Source organism: Talpa occidentalis, unplaced genomic scaffold (assembly GCF_014898055.3).
Source record: "Talpa occidentalis isolate TD23 unplaced genomic scaffold, MPIMG_talOcc4v2.1 talOcc4.2, whole genome shotgun sequence".
Taxonomy (NCBI): domain Eukaryota; kingdom Metazoa; phylum Chordata; class Mammalia; order Eulipotyphla; family Talpidae; genus Talpa; species Talpa occidentalis.
Window position 1 is genome coordinate 26,945,979 of NW_023602073.1, and position 16,679 is coordinate 26,962,657.

The 16,679-nt window shown below is 46.5% G+C and overlaps 1 protein-coding gene across 4 annotated transcripts in view; it reads right to left on the bottom strand.

The window, feature by feature from the left end:
• Positions 1-7,331: 7,331 nt before the first annotated feature.
• LOC129146391 (uncharacterized) overlaps positions 7,332-16,679 on the bottom strand; it is a 40,464-nt gene continuing 31,116 nt past the window's right edge. For 2 of the 4 annotated variants that reach the window (XR_008553048.1, XM_054698444.1), the window contains exons 5-6: positions 13,971-14,069; positions 7,332-7,656 (exon numbers count right to left, since the gene is read on the bottom strand). Coding sequence is in view for 3 of the 4 variants with exons in the window: in XM_054698444.1 (XP_054554419.1) it covers positions 7,642-7,656; positions 13,971-14,069 (114 nt within the window). In the remaining variant the exon portion in view is untranslated. Of the gene's footprint in view, positions 7,657-11,112; positions 11,908-13,970; positions 14,070-16,679 lie in introns of those variants that run through there. The other 2 variants (XM_054698443.1, XM_054698445.1) reach the window with 2 other exon arrangements.

Consider the following 16,679-nt stretch of genomic DNA (forward strand, 5'->3'; position numbering starts at 1 on the left):
CGGGCTTCATCCTCCAGGGGACACTCTCCCCCGGGGCTGTGCTGTGTGCGCCCGCGGGGCCTCCTGTCGGGGTGCAGGGCGGGGGGGGGGGGGCCTGTGTGTCTGAGCGCACCTGAGCGACCTCCGCGCCGCGGGGCTCCAGCCACAGTGTCCATCAGGCGCAGGGCCCGCGGGCCTCACTGGGCCTCATGGAGCGGCCCAGGTCCCGCCTCTACGCGGACAGAGTGCGGAGCGTGTCCAGCCGCTGCCCACGGGCAGGTGGGGCCTGCGCGCTGCTCCTGTGGACAGCCCTGGGGGACCCCGCTGGCCGCAGGCGCCCGCCAGGACGTGTCCTGCAGCTGCGAGCCCCTGAAAACGGAGACTCAGCGGGGAGAGGACATGACCACGCGCTGGACGGGCAAGGAGGCCGGGGCGGTGGCCGCAGGAGCCGGAGCTGAGGCCGGCGGCTCGGAGCGCGTGCTGGCCGCGGCGGGAGCCACTCGCCGCCGGGAAGAAGGGGGACGCCCAGGAATGAGCTCCCCGGTGCGCAGAGGTGCCCCTTTGGCTCCGGGTGCCCAGCCCTGCACCCCGCCCAGGCGCCCTGTCCAGCCCTCGCCCCTGAGCTTGATCCTCGCAATGCCCGCGACCCCGCCCGGGAGCTCCAGGGCGGCTGCCCTAACGGGTGGTCCTTGTCCACAGAGGCCGTGACCGCACAGATTCCAGCTTGACCCTCAGCCCCTCTCATGCTGGGAGGGCGCCACTCACCACGTGGAGGGCCTCTGGCCTCCCTGGCCCAGGTCCCACCGTGACCGCAGGGGTCGCTACATCAGAGGCCGGGAGGCTGCCCGTGAGGGCACTTCTGCGGACCCCTGAGAGGACACCCCACTGTCGCCTCTCTCGGCTGAGCACAGAATGGAGAACAGCAGACAAGGCTGAAGCTCAGTGCCCTCCCGCCACAGACTGTCGAAGAGCACCAAAGAGTTAACAACAGCAACAACTAAAGCAACGACTGAAACCAAGACCATATGAAGTTATCTTACTACATATTTTAAAAACTAGCATATATTTTAAATTATTCAATGGAATTACATATAATTATAAGAATATAAAGGGGCGTGTGCCTCCCAGGTAGCAGAGTGGGTTGAGCGCAGCACTCTGAAGCTGTCCACAGCCTCTGCTTGCGAGTTCCATTCCTAGCCAGCCAGGGAGAGTCCCACATGGCACGGCAGACCTCTCCAGTCTCCCCACTGCTCCCCTCAGCAGTGTCGTCGGTCTGTCTGTCTGTCTGTTCTGCTCCCAGTTCTGTCTCCAGTAAACCTTCTCACCCTCCCATGCCTCTGGCCTGTACCCCAGCTCTTGTATAAAGAAAAAAATCTAAAAAAAATATGAAGAGGCATATAATGTGAAAACTTAAAATATGTGTCTCATAATGGATTCATGAAGTCAACATATTATGTAATAGTCACCTATTACATATAGGTGAGTCTCCTCTTCATCAGAGTCCCCACAGCTGTCTTCAAGGCTTGGTTCCTCAGACTGTATATGGCAGGATTAAAGGTGGGGGGCACCATCGTGTAGAACATAGAAATGACCAGGTCAGACATGGACGGGGTCCCTGAGGTCGGCTTCAGATAAGCAAAGAGTCCAGTGGAGACAAATAGCACCACAACCAGCAGGTGGGGAAGGCAGGTGGAGTAGACTTTGGCCTTCCCTTCTGTGGATGGGATCTTCCTGACAGCAGAGAAGATATGGACATAGGAAATGATGATGAAAATAAAATAACCCATATCCAATATCACACTAATGAGAATGGGGACAAGTTTGTTAATTACATCTCCTGAACAGGAAAAAGCCAATAACTGGGGGACAGCACAGAAGAACTGGTGGACCACGTTGGACTCAGAGTAGGACAAGGAGAAGGTTCCAGCTGTGTGCATCACAGCATAGAGACCCCCACCCAGCCAGGACACAGCTGTCAGCTGCACACACCTGTCCCTGCTCATGATGATGTCATAGTGCAGGGGGTGGCAGATGGCAGCATAGCGGTCAAGGCTCATCACTGTGAGCAGGTGAAGCTCCGCAGTTGCTGAAATAACCAGCATGAAGACCTGGAGGACACAGCCCAGGAACAAGATGGAGCTGCTGTGCCTCAGAGAGTTGGCAATGGACTTGGGGACGTGGCCGTGATGAGGCCTGTCCTTGAAGGACAGACTCCTCAGGAAGAAGTACATGGGGGTGTGGAGGTGCTGGTCCAGGGTGCTGATGAGGACGATGAGCCTGTTCCCCAGCAGGGTACACAGGTAGACCAGGGAGAAGAGGAGTGGGTGCAAGAAGCCCATGGACCCCTGGGTGGGGAACCCCAAGAGGACGAATTCTGTCACAGCTGTGAGATTCGGCACCACTGGAGCCATAATCTGTGTAAACAAAGAGGAATAAAATGCCACCTTCCAGTCTCCCCATGTTGGACCTAAATATGCATGTCTATGTGATAACCTCACTATCCATTCACCACTCATCATTCCTTCCTTCCCTTGAGCCTCAGCACCTTTCATCACCTGAGCGGTGCTCTGCTGAGCTATGCACTGTTGCTTGTCCAGTGTAGTCTGCGAAAGGCACCGAAGGCTATGAAGTTTCAACCCACCCCATCAGAACCTTAGCATAGCCTTCCCAGTTCTTTCAATAAAATGATGGGGCGACCACCACTGCAACATTGTGCCCCGATCTTCCTGTCCCCATATCCTCTCCCATCTTCAAACAGCCGAGGTCAGCACAATGTCCAAGAAGCTAAACTGTCAACAAGGCTTAGGGACCATGAGCTATCACAGAACCCTCAGTCTCTCCCCCCAAATCTTTCATTTACTGAGTATCCTCAAAGCTTCAATTTAGAGAAACTCTAACATCCAAAATATCAAGAGAGATTTATGTAGCTGTGTCTTCCTCATTTGCAGCACACAGCCTCTCCTGAAATGGCTTGTCTTAATGTCCAGATCCCTGTCACGCTTCTCTGGGCACTGGAGTCCCTACAATTCCACACTCCCTGAGCTGAGATTGCTGGACCCCTGGACACTAAGTAATTCACTTTGTTATTTTGCCATTCAAACAACCTTCCTCCCATCTCTGATGCCTTAACAACTTTTTCCTGCAGAGTCTCCTCCTGGGTCACACCCACACGTCCCTCCTGCAGGATGGGCTCGTCCATCCCCGGGTCCTTCCCTGGCCCCTTTGTCCCCCTCAGACTCATGCACATCTGTGCAGGGAGGAGACTGCTCCGGGGCTGAGCCAGATGGTCTGTGTGTGTGGCTGTCCCTGCAGGTCACAGGGCCCAGGGCCCCCCATGTGCAGGTGCTTTCAGTATCGCCCACACATAAGTGAGGGAGGTGTTAATCCTGTGCTATGTGACATTCCTGCCTCTCTTTACGGTTTGACCCTCGAATGTTGTGCTCGAGCTCTCTGCTCGATGGGACGTGGGGAGCGACAGTAGGTGCTGGTGGGTGGGTCAGAGGAAGCTGTGACATGAAATGGTTATAATTATTAGAGGACCCAACGGGTCACATTGTACTGAAACAACAAAACAACATGGGATGAATTCTAGTCAGAGACATAAAAGTCTTGAATGACTTAAATCTTTTTTGCAGCAAAGACATGAGATGGGGTGCATCCTTGTCAGACATTAGGACCTATTAGACGACAGCAGGCCTGATGACAGAGCCAGATGCATGTCCACCGGTGGTCAGACTCCACTGCTGACCACCACATCCAGTGAGAGCTAAACCGAGCAGGAAATGGCCCCTCAGAGAGCCCATGGTCTTCTCCCCGACTCACATGTATGTCATTACTGTTTTGGGACTGGAAAGTGTAACACTAGCGTTTTTTTTTTTTTTTTTTAAGATTTACTTATTGATTTATACAAGCACTGGGTACAGTCAGAAGCGCGGGAAGGTGAGAGAGTCCACCAGAGCCAGAGCAAGGAGCAGAACAGGCAGACTGATGAAGTACACTGCTAAGGGGAGCAGCGGGTACAGCAGGAGAGGTCTGTGCGCCTTGTGGGACCCTTGCCCAGCGGCCAGGGATCGAACTGGCGCTGCAGAGGCTGCGGGCACCTTTGCAGCCCAGCGCTCAACCTCTGCGCCACCGGGGAGGCCCTATTAACTATTTTTAATGAGAGAAAATAATAACTAATAACTATTTTTAATGAGAGAAAATAATCTACATCTAGCCGGGAGATTTGGTAGCATTTGAAACTCCGCATTGAGGGCCCTGCTGAGAGATGGTCATGCTGAGAGACCAAGAGAAACCAACCTCCTGCATAAACACCAGGGGTGACCTAAGAGGTGACTGTGTCTTTCCAGCCAGTGAATCTGTAACTCATATTGTCTCAACACTAATTTTTAAAAAGGTGGAGAGAAAGTAAATGATTGAGGGGGCCAGGTTATGTCCTTTTCTGTTAACCCACCACGTTCATTAAGAAAATCTCATTGTGTTTAATAACACCAAGGTTCAGTGCCATAACAAGGAAATACAAACACATGATTCAGGTGGTTCCTGGTGTCAGGAGTGAGCTCCATCTTCCGTGCTGGTCCGGCAATGACCACTTGTCATACTTTGCTCACGGGGAAGCCACAGCATGACAGCAGGTCTGATAGAATCCAGTAGTGACTGTGCAAGTGACCCACTTCCTAGCAGGTGTGATGACACTGTCATCTCCCTACACACAGGAAGCTTCTTCTCTGATCATTGTCAAATGTTACAGGTTACTGATCAATAAATAAACTGGAATTTTAAAAAACATCCATACTACCATGATTCAGTCCAGATGTGGATTATTTAGCTAAAGATTTTGATGGTTTTTATTTAAAACCTTTATGTAATAAGCTTAAAATTATGTGAATCTAAATGTACTTACAAAGGGAAACTTGATGGCCACGTAGTATATTTGGCTGCTGGATTTTTCACTAAACTGAGCTTTTGCTGGGCTTTTGCTATGTTTCAAGGTAAAAAACTACACTTTTCTATAAAAGGAAATAATTGCCAAATATTTGGGCTTGTCACTGAAGATTGGTTTGGAATTCATCATCTTTTCTCTGAGTAAGATGTGGGATTAACAGATCTTTCTGGACAGAGTGACACAGTGCAACTTCTCTTTAGAAGCCTCAGTCTGGCTGCTGTGCAGAATCAAGAGGTGAAGGTGAGAGGTGGAAGATAAATGTAGGAAACCAGCACAGATTCTAAGATGGAAAATTTGGTAGCTTTATGGGGTGTGATCAGGAAAGTCGTTAAATCTGGAAGTCGTTAGATCTGAATATATTTAGAGGTGACTTTACAGTGTTTCCTAATGTAACATCTGGGTTGTAAGAAAGGGGTGAGGATGCCACCTAACATTTCAGACAGTGAAGCATGTGAAGGAGAGATGCGGAGGGCCTGTTACTATCCCTAGATGGATTTCTCACTCATTTGATACAAATTTATGATGCATTTTTTCAAGTAAAATTTGCTAAAGGCATTAATAGATATGTGTGAATGTGTGTATGTTTGTATATAATAGTATAGTGTGTGACACTGACTCCAGAACCCTGTGGCTAACCCAGCTCTGTCCTGCCCCCTGAGTGGCGGGACATGCGGGCTTTGTTGGTGCGGCTGCACCAGTGGGCATAGCCAGAGGCCAGTGGGAGCAGGAGTCTGAAAGGGCTGGCAGCAGCAGTGGGGGTTTCCTGCCCTGGCACCCTGTGTGTGTGGGTGGGAGCTGGTGGGCAAGCTCTAGAGGTGGTGGCAGAGGGGGGTTTCCTGCCAATGGCAGGCAGCCTTCAGACGGCCCCTCCCCCAGAGCAAGCCAGGGTTAAGCACAGGAGCCCCTAGGGGTTAGGCTCCCCATCCCCTGCCCCCAGAGGAGCTGCTTCTGGGCAGCACCAAGGCCGCCCTGCAGTGGGTGCCACAGGACAGCTTCGCTAAGGCCACCTCATGGGCTAGGGATGAAAGCTGTGGGGGGGATGAAACCCTCAGCTGGGTTTGAATGGACCCCACCCACTCTGGCAGGCTCCAGGAGGCCGCTGCTTGAGGACAGGGCCCAGGCCACCCTGACAGCTGTGTCCACTGCAACCAGCAGCGGGAGTGGCAGTGGGTGACAGTAGGTGGGCACTTCACCACCAACCCCCATTAGCGTCATGGACAAAGGCGGCAGCCAATCTGGCAGCAGATGCTCTCTGCACACCCCCACACCACCCCAGGGCATGCAGCCCACTGGGGCTACAGTAGCAAGTTCCCCTTGGAGACCTGTCATGCTGCTGTCTGTGTGGCACCACGTCCCCCTGCTGTTGCCTCCTTCCAGTCCAGCCTGGCATTCAGACTGTGCTGTGCCTGTTGGAGTGTCACCTCAGAGGGGAGCACCCTCTGCGAGCACCTCCCGATGCCACTGTGAGTTGGATCCTGGCCCAGTGCTTGCAGCTGTGCCCCACCTCCAGGCCCTCCCTGAAGGGACTGTACCACCTTACACGGCAGCCTTAATTTGGGACTATTGGATGCTGTGGACACTATCGGGTGAACAACTGCCACTGAGCCCTTAGAAACTCTTTATTTCCCTGCTCTCCTGTTTGTTAATGAAACCTCATTGCTGTCCCTGAGCCTGAGTGCTTGCAATTGAGCACATGGGTAAGAACCACAGACAGTGCCCTGTCCTCTACCTCAGCTCTGTTCTTCTGAGAGGGTGCCAGGGAGGAAGAACCCATACCTAGGACAGGAACCTGCAAACACAGAGGCTGCACGCACACGCTACATGACTCATGATCTGTTTTCTTTGAACTAAATCCCTTGTTTTAAACTGAGATCCTGCCCTTCTGATGACCCAAAGATCGCCAGACACTGACACCCTCTGATGTACCAGGGGCAGGATACCCAGGAGGCTGACGGCAAGTTCTGGGGCTGAACAGGACGGATACCAGGAGTGTCAGCTGTGATGGGCTGTTCTGCTGGGTTGTTTGCTCAGAACATAAAGGTTTGTCAGTGCAGAGAGCACCCGGAGACACACAGGAGAGAGACGTGTGGAGAAGGCCCCTTGCTTCTTGGCTTTGGACTTGAACCAAGAACTTAGAGACGTGGAATGAAACACCTGGAAGAGACACTGTGATGGCCTGAGATGGATCCCCTGCCAGGGAGCTGCCCACATGGTGCAGCAGACCTCTCCCTACTTGCCCGCTGCTCCCCTCAGCAGTGTATTTCAGTAGATCTGCCTGTTTTGTTTCCCACTCTGTCTCTGGTGAATCCTCTCACCAGCCTCCCCACCACCTCTGGCCTATACCCCATCTCTTCTATGCATAAATAAATCATTAAAAAAAAGTTTGCATAAATCCAGTAAAGTTCTTTTTCCCCTTCTCTTTAATAGACCATTGGAAATACAGATATTTTACCAAGGCTTTGTCTGGAATGTTGTGTTTCCAGAAACCAGAGGGATCTCAGAGGCTGCAAGACAACAACAAACTGGCACCTATTTAAGGGGTACAAAGGTCTGTCATGAGGGTAAAGAAGGCAACCCCTTGGCAGGTCCAGAAACCCCAAATGTCATGGGAGCCTCAAGAGGAATTTTCCCAATGATACTGGCAGGTACTGCAGGCCAATTCTGGTGGTGAGAACTTGGCGTGGTCCTGAGCCTTGACTCCTGGCTGTTAGGAGCTCTCAGTCTGAGGGTTCCTGTATGAAGGTCCGACAAAGCAAGATTAAAAAGTCTGCATAATAATTTCTGTTCCTGATGAATTCATGCAAACTGACTGTGGCAGTGTAGTGTCTGGGTGAGGCCGGGGCTCACTGGAGGCTGAACGTAATGGATACCAGGAGCACCAGCTGTGACGGGCTGTTCTGACGGCTGTTTGCTGTGACTGTGTGTAACTGATTATAACAAGGCCAGCTGGAGATGAGATGGGGAAACAGGCCCTTCAGGGTGCAATGCCCCCCATTTTCTCAGATCAATGGCCTGTGATCTGAGAAGTGTTACAGGGCAGCCCCGATATAAAACGGGTTGCCTGACTGTGGGTCCTCACCCGTGAGCTTAAAAGGGACTTATTAATACTCCACTGCAGGCACACACAAAGGTTAATAAAAGGTTTATTTACAAGGGAAGGGAAAATGAGGAAATGTGCAACTCGGGTGAAAAGAGGGACATAAAGTCTTAAATGTGTCCTACCCATCTCCGCTGACCTGGAATCCCAATGGCACTCTGAGAACTGGCGGCAAGCCAAGAGCCATGAAGACAAGGGCCCCCCACCCCCAAGGCCCACGTGTCTGGTTTTATACTAAACCTGGATGCTTAACTCCACCCTCAGGTCCCAGCAACCCTCCCTTGGGTGATGTTGGGATTTGTAGTTCCCAGTGTCTTCATGGCTTTGACTGGAGTGGGGGTGGAGTCCACAAAGCCTGTATAGAATTAGCTCAGGACATCCTTTCCCCCTAGCAATTCCCCCCTTTCACTTTTTGCCACCATTTCCATGGTGATGAAGATCAAATATATGGATGCTGGGATACAGTCTCAGATGTAAAATTTTCAGGGTTCCAGTGTGAAAGAAAACCAGTCTTTCCAGGTATAGTCCATTGTGGAAAGCAAAAGTCCTCCATTCCTGGAAAAAAGAGTTCATCAGTGCAAGCCAAAACAAAAAACAAAAACAAAAAAAAATCTGGAGGCATTAGCCAAAACAAGACAGCAAAGACGTCAAAATCACAAGAAAAAAATCTTAAAATTGGTTCAACTTATGTAAAAACCATGTTCTCTCAACCTTGAGACCAAATTCTTTTGACGGCATAGCAAAAGTTTGCAAACTAAATCTACTTGTAAGCCATATTACCTATTTTTGCATAAAATCATAGGGCAGAATAACTAAACAGCAATTTTAGCTGGCTTTTGGAATACTCCATATAGGATCAGAGTGAACTCTTAACATTTGGTCCATGTAGGCTTCAGGAACAAAGTTGGTCTCATCACACTCCACCTGAGTTTTCCTCTTCTTGAGGGTACCAGGACTTTTTCATTTGACAGGTTGTCCAGTCCTGCCAATGGAGGCAAGCTTCCTCACCTTCTTTGGAGGTCTCTGGAACACTACAAACAAAGCAACAGGTTCTCCTCTTCTTGGTTCAGCTCTGCTTCAACTTCCTGGAAGAACTCCACTCAAAGCCACACAATGAAACTCATGTCCAATTTTTTTAGTTTAAACAGACAAAATCCCTATGGAAGTTATGCAAAAACAGTCTCTGAGATAAGTAGTAAAAAAAAATTACTACCACTATTTTTATGCTGTGTTGGTATGAAGGGGAGAGAAAATGTGAATACAAGTTAGCTCTGCTAAAAAAAAAAAAAAAATTCAACATCGCTGCACGTCCTGGTCAGTCAAAACAAGAAAAGTTTTGTGGATTCAGAACGAAAGGCAAAAAAAAAAAAAAAAATACCAGTACTATGTCAAAACTTAGTAAAAATCAGGTGAGTCTCCAGATCTATTCAGTCCTTTGTAGGAAATTTTTACTCTCAACAATTCCATCAATAGGAATCTGTTGAGGCCTTTTACCACTATTTTCTCCAGAAACAATTTCTGTCGATAAACAATTGAAGTGTACAATATTACAAGGCAACAATCACCATTGACAATTTACATACATAATCAGGTCAAGGTGTTACCCGTTTTCCCAAGTGACAATGCTTCCCTTCTAGTTTTCTCTACTAGGTAAGCCAAATAGGACAAATTCATCCAATACCTTTCCCAGGAGGAAAGGGAGGAAATTTGGAGTGTCTCAGGAGCTCTACTAAGGTTCCACAAAATTTCCTTGCATAGGCCAAATGACAGGCTACCAAATTTGTACTTGAGTTTAGATTTCTGGGAAGCTTTGCCATAAATATCAGAAAGCAGCAGAAACAACAATATTCAATCTCTATGAAGGCACCGGCTTAGTTCAGTATCACAATGTTGACAATCAAACCATAACCTTTAGCTTTTCCTCATAACTGGAGACTTTTTTTATTTTTTCACTGTCTATAGGCACTATGCATACCAATTTGTCAACCACTAGAGGCCAAGACAAGGACACAAGGAAAGGACATACAGACATACAACATATAGACACAAAGAGCTCTTTAGTAACGATTTATCATGCGTGGGGTATCTTATACAACTGCAGTTTCACTCATAGGCCAAAGTAACAAAAACAAGCAGAAAATAAACCTTGAAGTTTAAAAAAAAAGCAAAGAGTTAAAAGGAAATACCAAAATCAAGATTGAAAGCCTTTCTGTGTTAAAAAAAAAAAAAATACTGCCAGCATATGCGTGATTCTAGATGTTATTTCACATCTCCTAAATTTTGAAAGGAAGAAGATTGGTTTGAGCATGTTAGTCATCTTATGGTTTCTTCAGAAAAGTGAATCCAGGCCTCCCCTGGTGGCACAGCGGTTGAGCACTGGACTATGGGGCTGCCCGCAGCCTCTGCAGTGCCGGTTCAATCCCCGGCCACTGGAGAGGGTCCCACATGGCATGACAGACCTCTCCTGCCTCACTCCCTGCACCCCTCAGCAGTGTATTTCATCAGTCTGCCTGTTCTGTTCCCTGCTCAGACTCTGGTGAATTCTCTCACCCTCCCGTGCTTCTGACTGTACCCAGTGCTTGTATAAATAAATAAATAAATATTTAAAAAAAAATCCAGAAAAGTGAATCTTTGTACATCCTGCAACAATAACTGGAAAAGAAGTCAGTAACATTCAAGTTTTTGTCTTTTTCTTAAATAAACATCTCAAGTCCTCAATGGGTTCACAAGACCAGTGGGACTCTATCTCTGGGTCAGTTCCTTCTGGTGCTTGCTTAACTCTGTAATGATGTACCCAGGGTTTTATGCCTGCAAGCTTCAAAGAAGTATGTATGCTCAGCAAAACGTCTTGTGGACCAGTGCATTTTTCTGACAGCTGGTTTTTGGCATCCCCACTCTGCCAAGTCTTGAGTAAGACCTGCTCTCCAGGTCTGAAGGGATACAATGGTTGATCAGGAGGCATAGAGATCCTCGAGGTTGCAAAGTTGTGCCAGAACCTCCTGGATATGTTTCGCATATTATATGCTGCGGCAATCTTGTGCTATTTCTGGACCGCCTTTCCGAACTGAGGCCTGGAAAGGTCTTCCAAACATAGTTTCAAAGGGGTTTAATTGTAGCCCACTTCTAGGTGCCACTCTTATCTGGAGGAGGGCAAGGGATAGTACTTGGTCCCAACGAAGGTGTGTTTCTTGGCACAGTTTTGCCAAGATTTTCTTTAAGGTGTGGTTCATTTTTTCCAGAAGACTGTGGTCTCCATGCAGCATGCAATTTCCAGTTGATCTGTAACACATTGCTTACTGCATGAGTAAAGTCAGAGATGAATGTTGGCCCATTATCACTCTGGATGGAGTTGGGCAACCCAAAGCGAGGGATTATCTCCTTCAGCAGCTCTTTTGCCACCTTGGAAGCTTTCTCCGTCTTTGTGGGAAAAGCTTCCACCCATCCGGAGAAGGTGTCCACAAAATCCAGTATGTCATTGAAACTGCCTGTTTTTCTAAGTATTTGTGTAAAGTCCACCTGCCAGTCCTCAAAAGGGCACTTGCCCCGATATTGAACCCCAATGGCTTTAGGGTGGGAGTCAGTCTTGGGGTTATTCCTGGCACATAGTTGACAGCCCCAGGTGTGCTATTTTATGTAAATATGGGTCCTTCAAATATGGGCGCACTGTTTCTAATAAGACATCTCTCCCATAGTGAGATCCTTCGTGAAGATGTTTTAGCACCAGATATACCAGGGCCTCCAGGAGGAGTATCGTCCCATGGGAGGTTACTCTCCAAGTGGAGCTGGGGTCAAACTCAGTAAATCCCCATGCAAGAGCTCTCTCCTCATCCCGCTCAGTGTAGTCAGGAGCATACTGAGTCAGGTCCACAAGAGGGATGAGTGCACTCTGAGGAAAGGGGAAATGAGGAAATGTACAACTCAGGGAGAAAATAGGGAGATAAAGTCTTAAATGCATACTACCCGTTCTGCTGAACTGCAAACCCAATGGTACTCTGAGATCTGGCCATGAGCCAAGAGCCATGAAGCCAAGAAGGGGGCCCCCAAGATCCATGTGTCTGGTTTTATATCAAACCTGGCTGCTTAACTCCACCCTCAGGTCGCAGCAACCCTCTTTTGGTGGTGATGGGATTTGTCTTTCCCGGTGTCCTGATGGCTTTGGTCTGGAGTGGGGATGGAGTCCACAAACCCTGTATGGAATTAGCTCAGGACTTCCATTCCCCCTAACAATTTGATGGGCACATGTTTTAATATTTGGTAATTAAGCATAAGCATATGGCTTTGACAGGGAATTAGCAATAAAACATAAAGCAACCCTATTCACCCCTTTTGCTACTTTAGATTTCACCATAACTTACAATTTAATTGTCAGAAATTCTCTCTTAAGAAAATGTAGAATTGCTTCCGTGTTTAGCCTTTGGGGATATGGGCTTCTCTTTTTGGTAATTTATGTGACACTTATTGATATAAGAGAGTTAAGTCATAAAGTGCATGCTTTGAATTGTTTCTGTCAGTAGAGACTTCCGAATTTAACAGATGCAGACAGGTGAAGACCAGGAAGAGGGAATGTAAATCGCATATAGGAAAGTATCCACTGTGGGAGGAAAACATAAACCAAATGGTATCTGGTGGGGTAGTGTTAAATAAGGTTAAAATTAAGCCCCTACCCCTTGCCCAGCAGGAAGGTTTGGGAGGCTTGAACACAGAGAGAACTGATAATGCTGCTCTGGGTCCCAAACCGTAAGATGGATCCCTTTGACCAGGAATGTGGAGGAAAGGCCAGGACACATTCTGGGTCAAAGATCAACCCCCCAGGATCAGACACCCCTGCACTAACCAGCCCAAAACTTACTCCCCAAAGCAAAACTGACAAAACCAGTAATAAAAGGGAGCCCCAAATCTTTCTTCACTTGCAGATCTTTCCTGTCTCCCCAGCTGCTTCTCTTAGCAGTGTATTTGAACAAATGTGCCTTTTCTGTTCTCCAGTCTGCCTCTGGTGAATTTTTTCACCCCTGCACCTCTGGCTTGTAAAAGTATCATTAAGAATTTGAAAAACTAGCCCCCACTCCTTACCCAGCAGGCAAGTATGGGAGGCTGGAATGATAAAGGGAGTGGGTGGGACTGTCATGGAAACATGGTCCTTGAGCTGGTGAAGCCCAGAACTGATGACCCTCTATGCTGATTTGGATCATCAGTCAGGACACACCCAAGACTAGTCACCCTAACCAGTCAATGGTGTCTAGAGTATAAATAGAGACTTGGGACCCAAATTCTGAACAGTACACCCCTCCTATTTCTCCCTCTGCTTCTTTTAGCAGTGTATTTCAATATTCAACTGGTCTGTCCTCCTCTGTCTCTGGTGAATTCTTTCACACCTGCAACATAACCTACACCTTGATTCTTCCCCACAACATTATATATCAATAAATCTTTGTTAGATAGAGTGGTGTGATTTCTTATAAAAGAAGATGGAATCCAACCTCTTCAACTACACCAATCTTCTATTTACCCAAACCTCTACTATTTGTTCTCTGAATTCAGCAAATAAAAATAAAACTTAAAAAAAAAACAAATAGCAATTACATCTACCAAGTTGCTCAGGATAGAAAGTTTGGCAGCATCTTTGATTTCTGTCTTTCCCTCACTTTCTATATCCATCCAAATCAGCCCTATTAGCTAACATCTTAAGCAACGTACCACTCTGACCCACTCCTCTCTCTTTGTCTACTGCAAGTATCTCGGTTGTTTTCCCTGTTGCATTCTTGTTCTCCTACAATCTAGTTTCCCCAATGCAAAGAGATTTTTCTCAAACACAAATTATTTAATTCACTCCACTTGCCAACACCTCTCTCCATTTTCACAATTAGCATGAAGTTCTGAGTGACTAGTTTCTGTGAATATCTTTGACCTTATCTCACAATTCTTTCTTCTTTGTCCACATGAAACACTGACCTCCTTTTTCTTACTGCAGGGTGATTCAGTCATTTCTGCCTCTCTGTGCTCCCCTCTGCAATTGTGCTTTCTCCCAAACTTTGCTGTATGCATCCTGGTCTGTAAATAGAATTCATATTGTCATTTATTGAAGTCTTATAATTTCCATTAAAGAATGTTTTCATAGCTTTACAGATACATACATTGTATTAAAAATATCCTTAAGGGTTTCATATTTTGATGTTATCCTAAATGGTATTGAAAATTCAATTGGTTTGTTTCGATCCTTTTTACAGATCCTATCACCATTTGGTATTTCTCTGTTGGATTATTTTAAAACTTATTTATATTGCTTTTTTTTCCCTGTCACTGAAAAGTCAGTTTTATCACATTCTCTCTATATCTTAATCACTAGAACACTATCAATTCTACAAAAGTAGAGTGTAGTTTCTCAATAATTAGTCATTGTTTCTTTTGAGTGAATATCATATATAGGTAACCTTGGAAAAAATGATTGACCTCTCTTCTCAAAATCTCCTTCCTCAGATACTTATTAATGTATTTGTAAGTGCACATATTGATATATGTAATATATATAGAATTAAAACAATGATACTTATACTTCCTGATATTTATTACTATGAAATCAATTTTGGCAAAAGTGTTAAAAGCAACCTAAAAAACGAAGTATTCTGAATTACCTAAAATTTTTGTTTAGTATTTAAGCACATTGGTATTGTTATGACTTATTGTATTTGTAGTTTGTTCCTTCTCAAAGGAACTATTGTGTATATAGTATTATTATTTAATGTTATTTTTCTACTAAACTAGACTCCATGACACAATTATAGCCCCAAAAAAAGAAAGACAGGCTGAAAAAGAATCCTGAAATTACCTCTTGAAAATTTTAGAATTTAAACCTTACTAGTTCACTCCAACAGTAATAACTGTGCCTCCTTTTTTTTTAATTTTTTTTAAGATTTATTTTATTTATTTATACAAGCACAGGGGTACAGGCCAGATACGCGGGAGGGTGAGAGGATTCCCCAGAGACAGCCGGGAACAGAACAGGCAGACTGACTGAAATCCACTGCTGAGGGGAGCAGCGGGCGGGGCAGGAGGGGTCTGCGCACCACGTGGGCCCCTCGCGGGCGCAGCAGAGGCTGTGGGCAGCTCCCCAGCGCGCGCCCAACCGCCGGCGCCCCCTGTTTGCTGTTCTCTCCACAGTGTGAGCGCGACAGTAAAGCATCTGCACAAGGCAGGGCCAGGATGGGGGCGCCTGGAAAAGCCAAAACCCAGGACGGGATTGCTCAGGACAAATGAAAGGGCCTCTCAGGCATTCCAAGGGTGGTCGTCAAGCGGCAGCTTTTTCATTAAGGCTGAGAAACCGCTGGGGCTTCCCTCTGCCAATGGCTGTGGCCTCTGGCTCTGACGCCACAAAGAGCCATTGTGACGTCACCGGCACCGCCTCCATCAGGCCCGCCTGGACTGCGCCTGTGTCCTCAGGAGCCCGGAAGCTTTGGACAGTGACCTGTGCACTCCGGACGCCGACAGAGAGAGTGAGAGCGTATTTTAGGGTATTTGTTTTTCTTTTGGTTTATTTATTGCTTTACTTATTTAGTTATTTGTTTAGGCTATTTATTTAAGTTACTTTATTTTTCTTTCTTTGTTTTTTCCATTATTTTCCTTGATATTTTTTTTTTTTGTATTTGCTTATACTTTTTTCTACTTTTTCTTTTTCCTTTTATTTCCTTGTTTTTTTATTTTCCTTTATTGTTTTGCTATTGGCTTTTTTTTCTTTTTTATTTCAGTTTTTAGTTTTTTTATTTTATTTTATTTTTTTTATTTTTAAAATATTTATTTATTTATTTATTTATTTATTTATTTATTTATACAAGCACTGGGTCAGTGAGAGAATCCACAAGAGCCAGAGCAGGGAGCAGAGCAGGCAGAAGGACCGAAGTACACTGCTGAGGGGAGCAGCGGGCGGCAGGAGAGGTCTGTGCGCCATGTGGGACCCTCCTCCTGTGGCCGGGGAGCAGCCGGGGATCGAACCAGCGCTGCAGAGGCTGCAGGCAGCTTCGCAACCCAGTGCTCAACCGCTGCACCACTGGGGAGGCCCTTGTTTTTATTTTTTGAGTGATCTCCCCCATTTTCCCTTCTGTTCTTGTTTCGTTGTTTGTTCTTTCTTCCCCTTTGTCATTTCTCTGTTTTTTTTTTTTTTTGTTTGTTTTTTCCAGTTTTTAGTTTCTAATTGTGGTTTGTTCTGTTCATTCTATTGGTCTTTGTTGTTCTGTTTTATTCTTCAATTTAGTGGTTAGTTTGTAATTGGTTTATTGTTATCATATTTTTACATTTTTGTCTCATTTATAATTTTTTTGATTGTGTATTTTTATTTATTTGTAGTGTAGTTAGTATTGCTGGTAAGGTTAGTGAAGTTAGTATTGCGGGTTAAGTTAGCATTGTTAGTATTTAGTGGGGTTTAGTGAATACTTTTTGAGTACTATTAATACTAGTACATTTGTTAATATCGTAGGAGAGTCAGCTGTCAGCGGAGGTAGCGCAAGGGCTGTGAGCACAGTCAGGGCTGGTGAGTGTAGTCTGCGTAGTCCAAGTGCATAGGCGCTATGTGCAATCGCCTCACTCCCCAGGGACATAAAGTAAAAAGCTACCAGGCGCTGCAGGCGCTGGGGCGGGGCACCCACACCAAGGTTATGCTGGCACTGCACA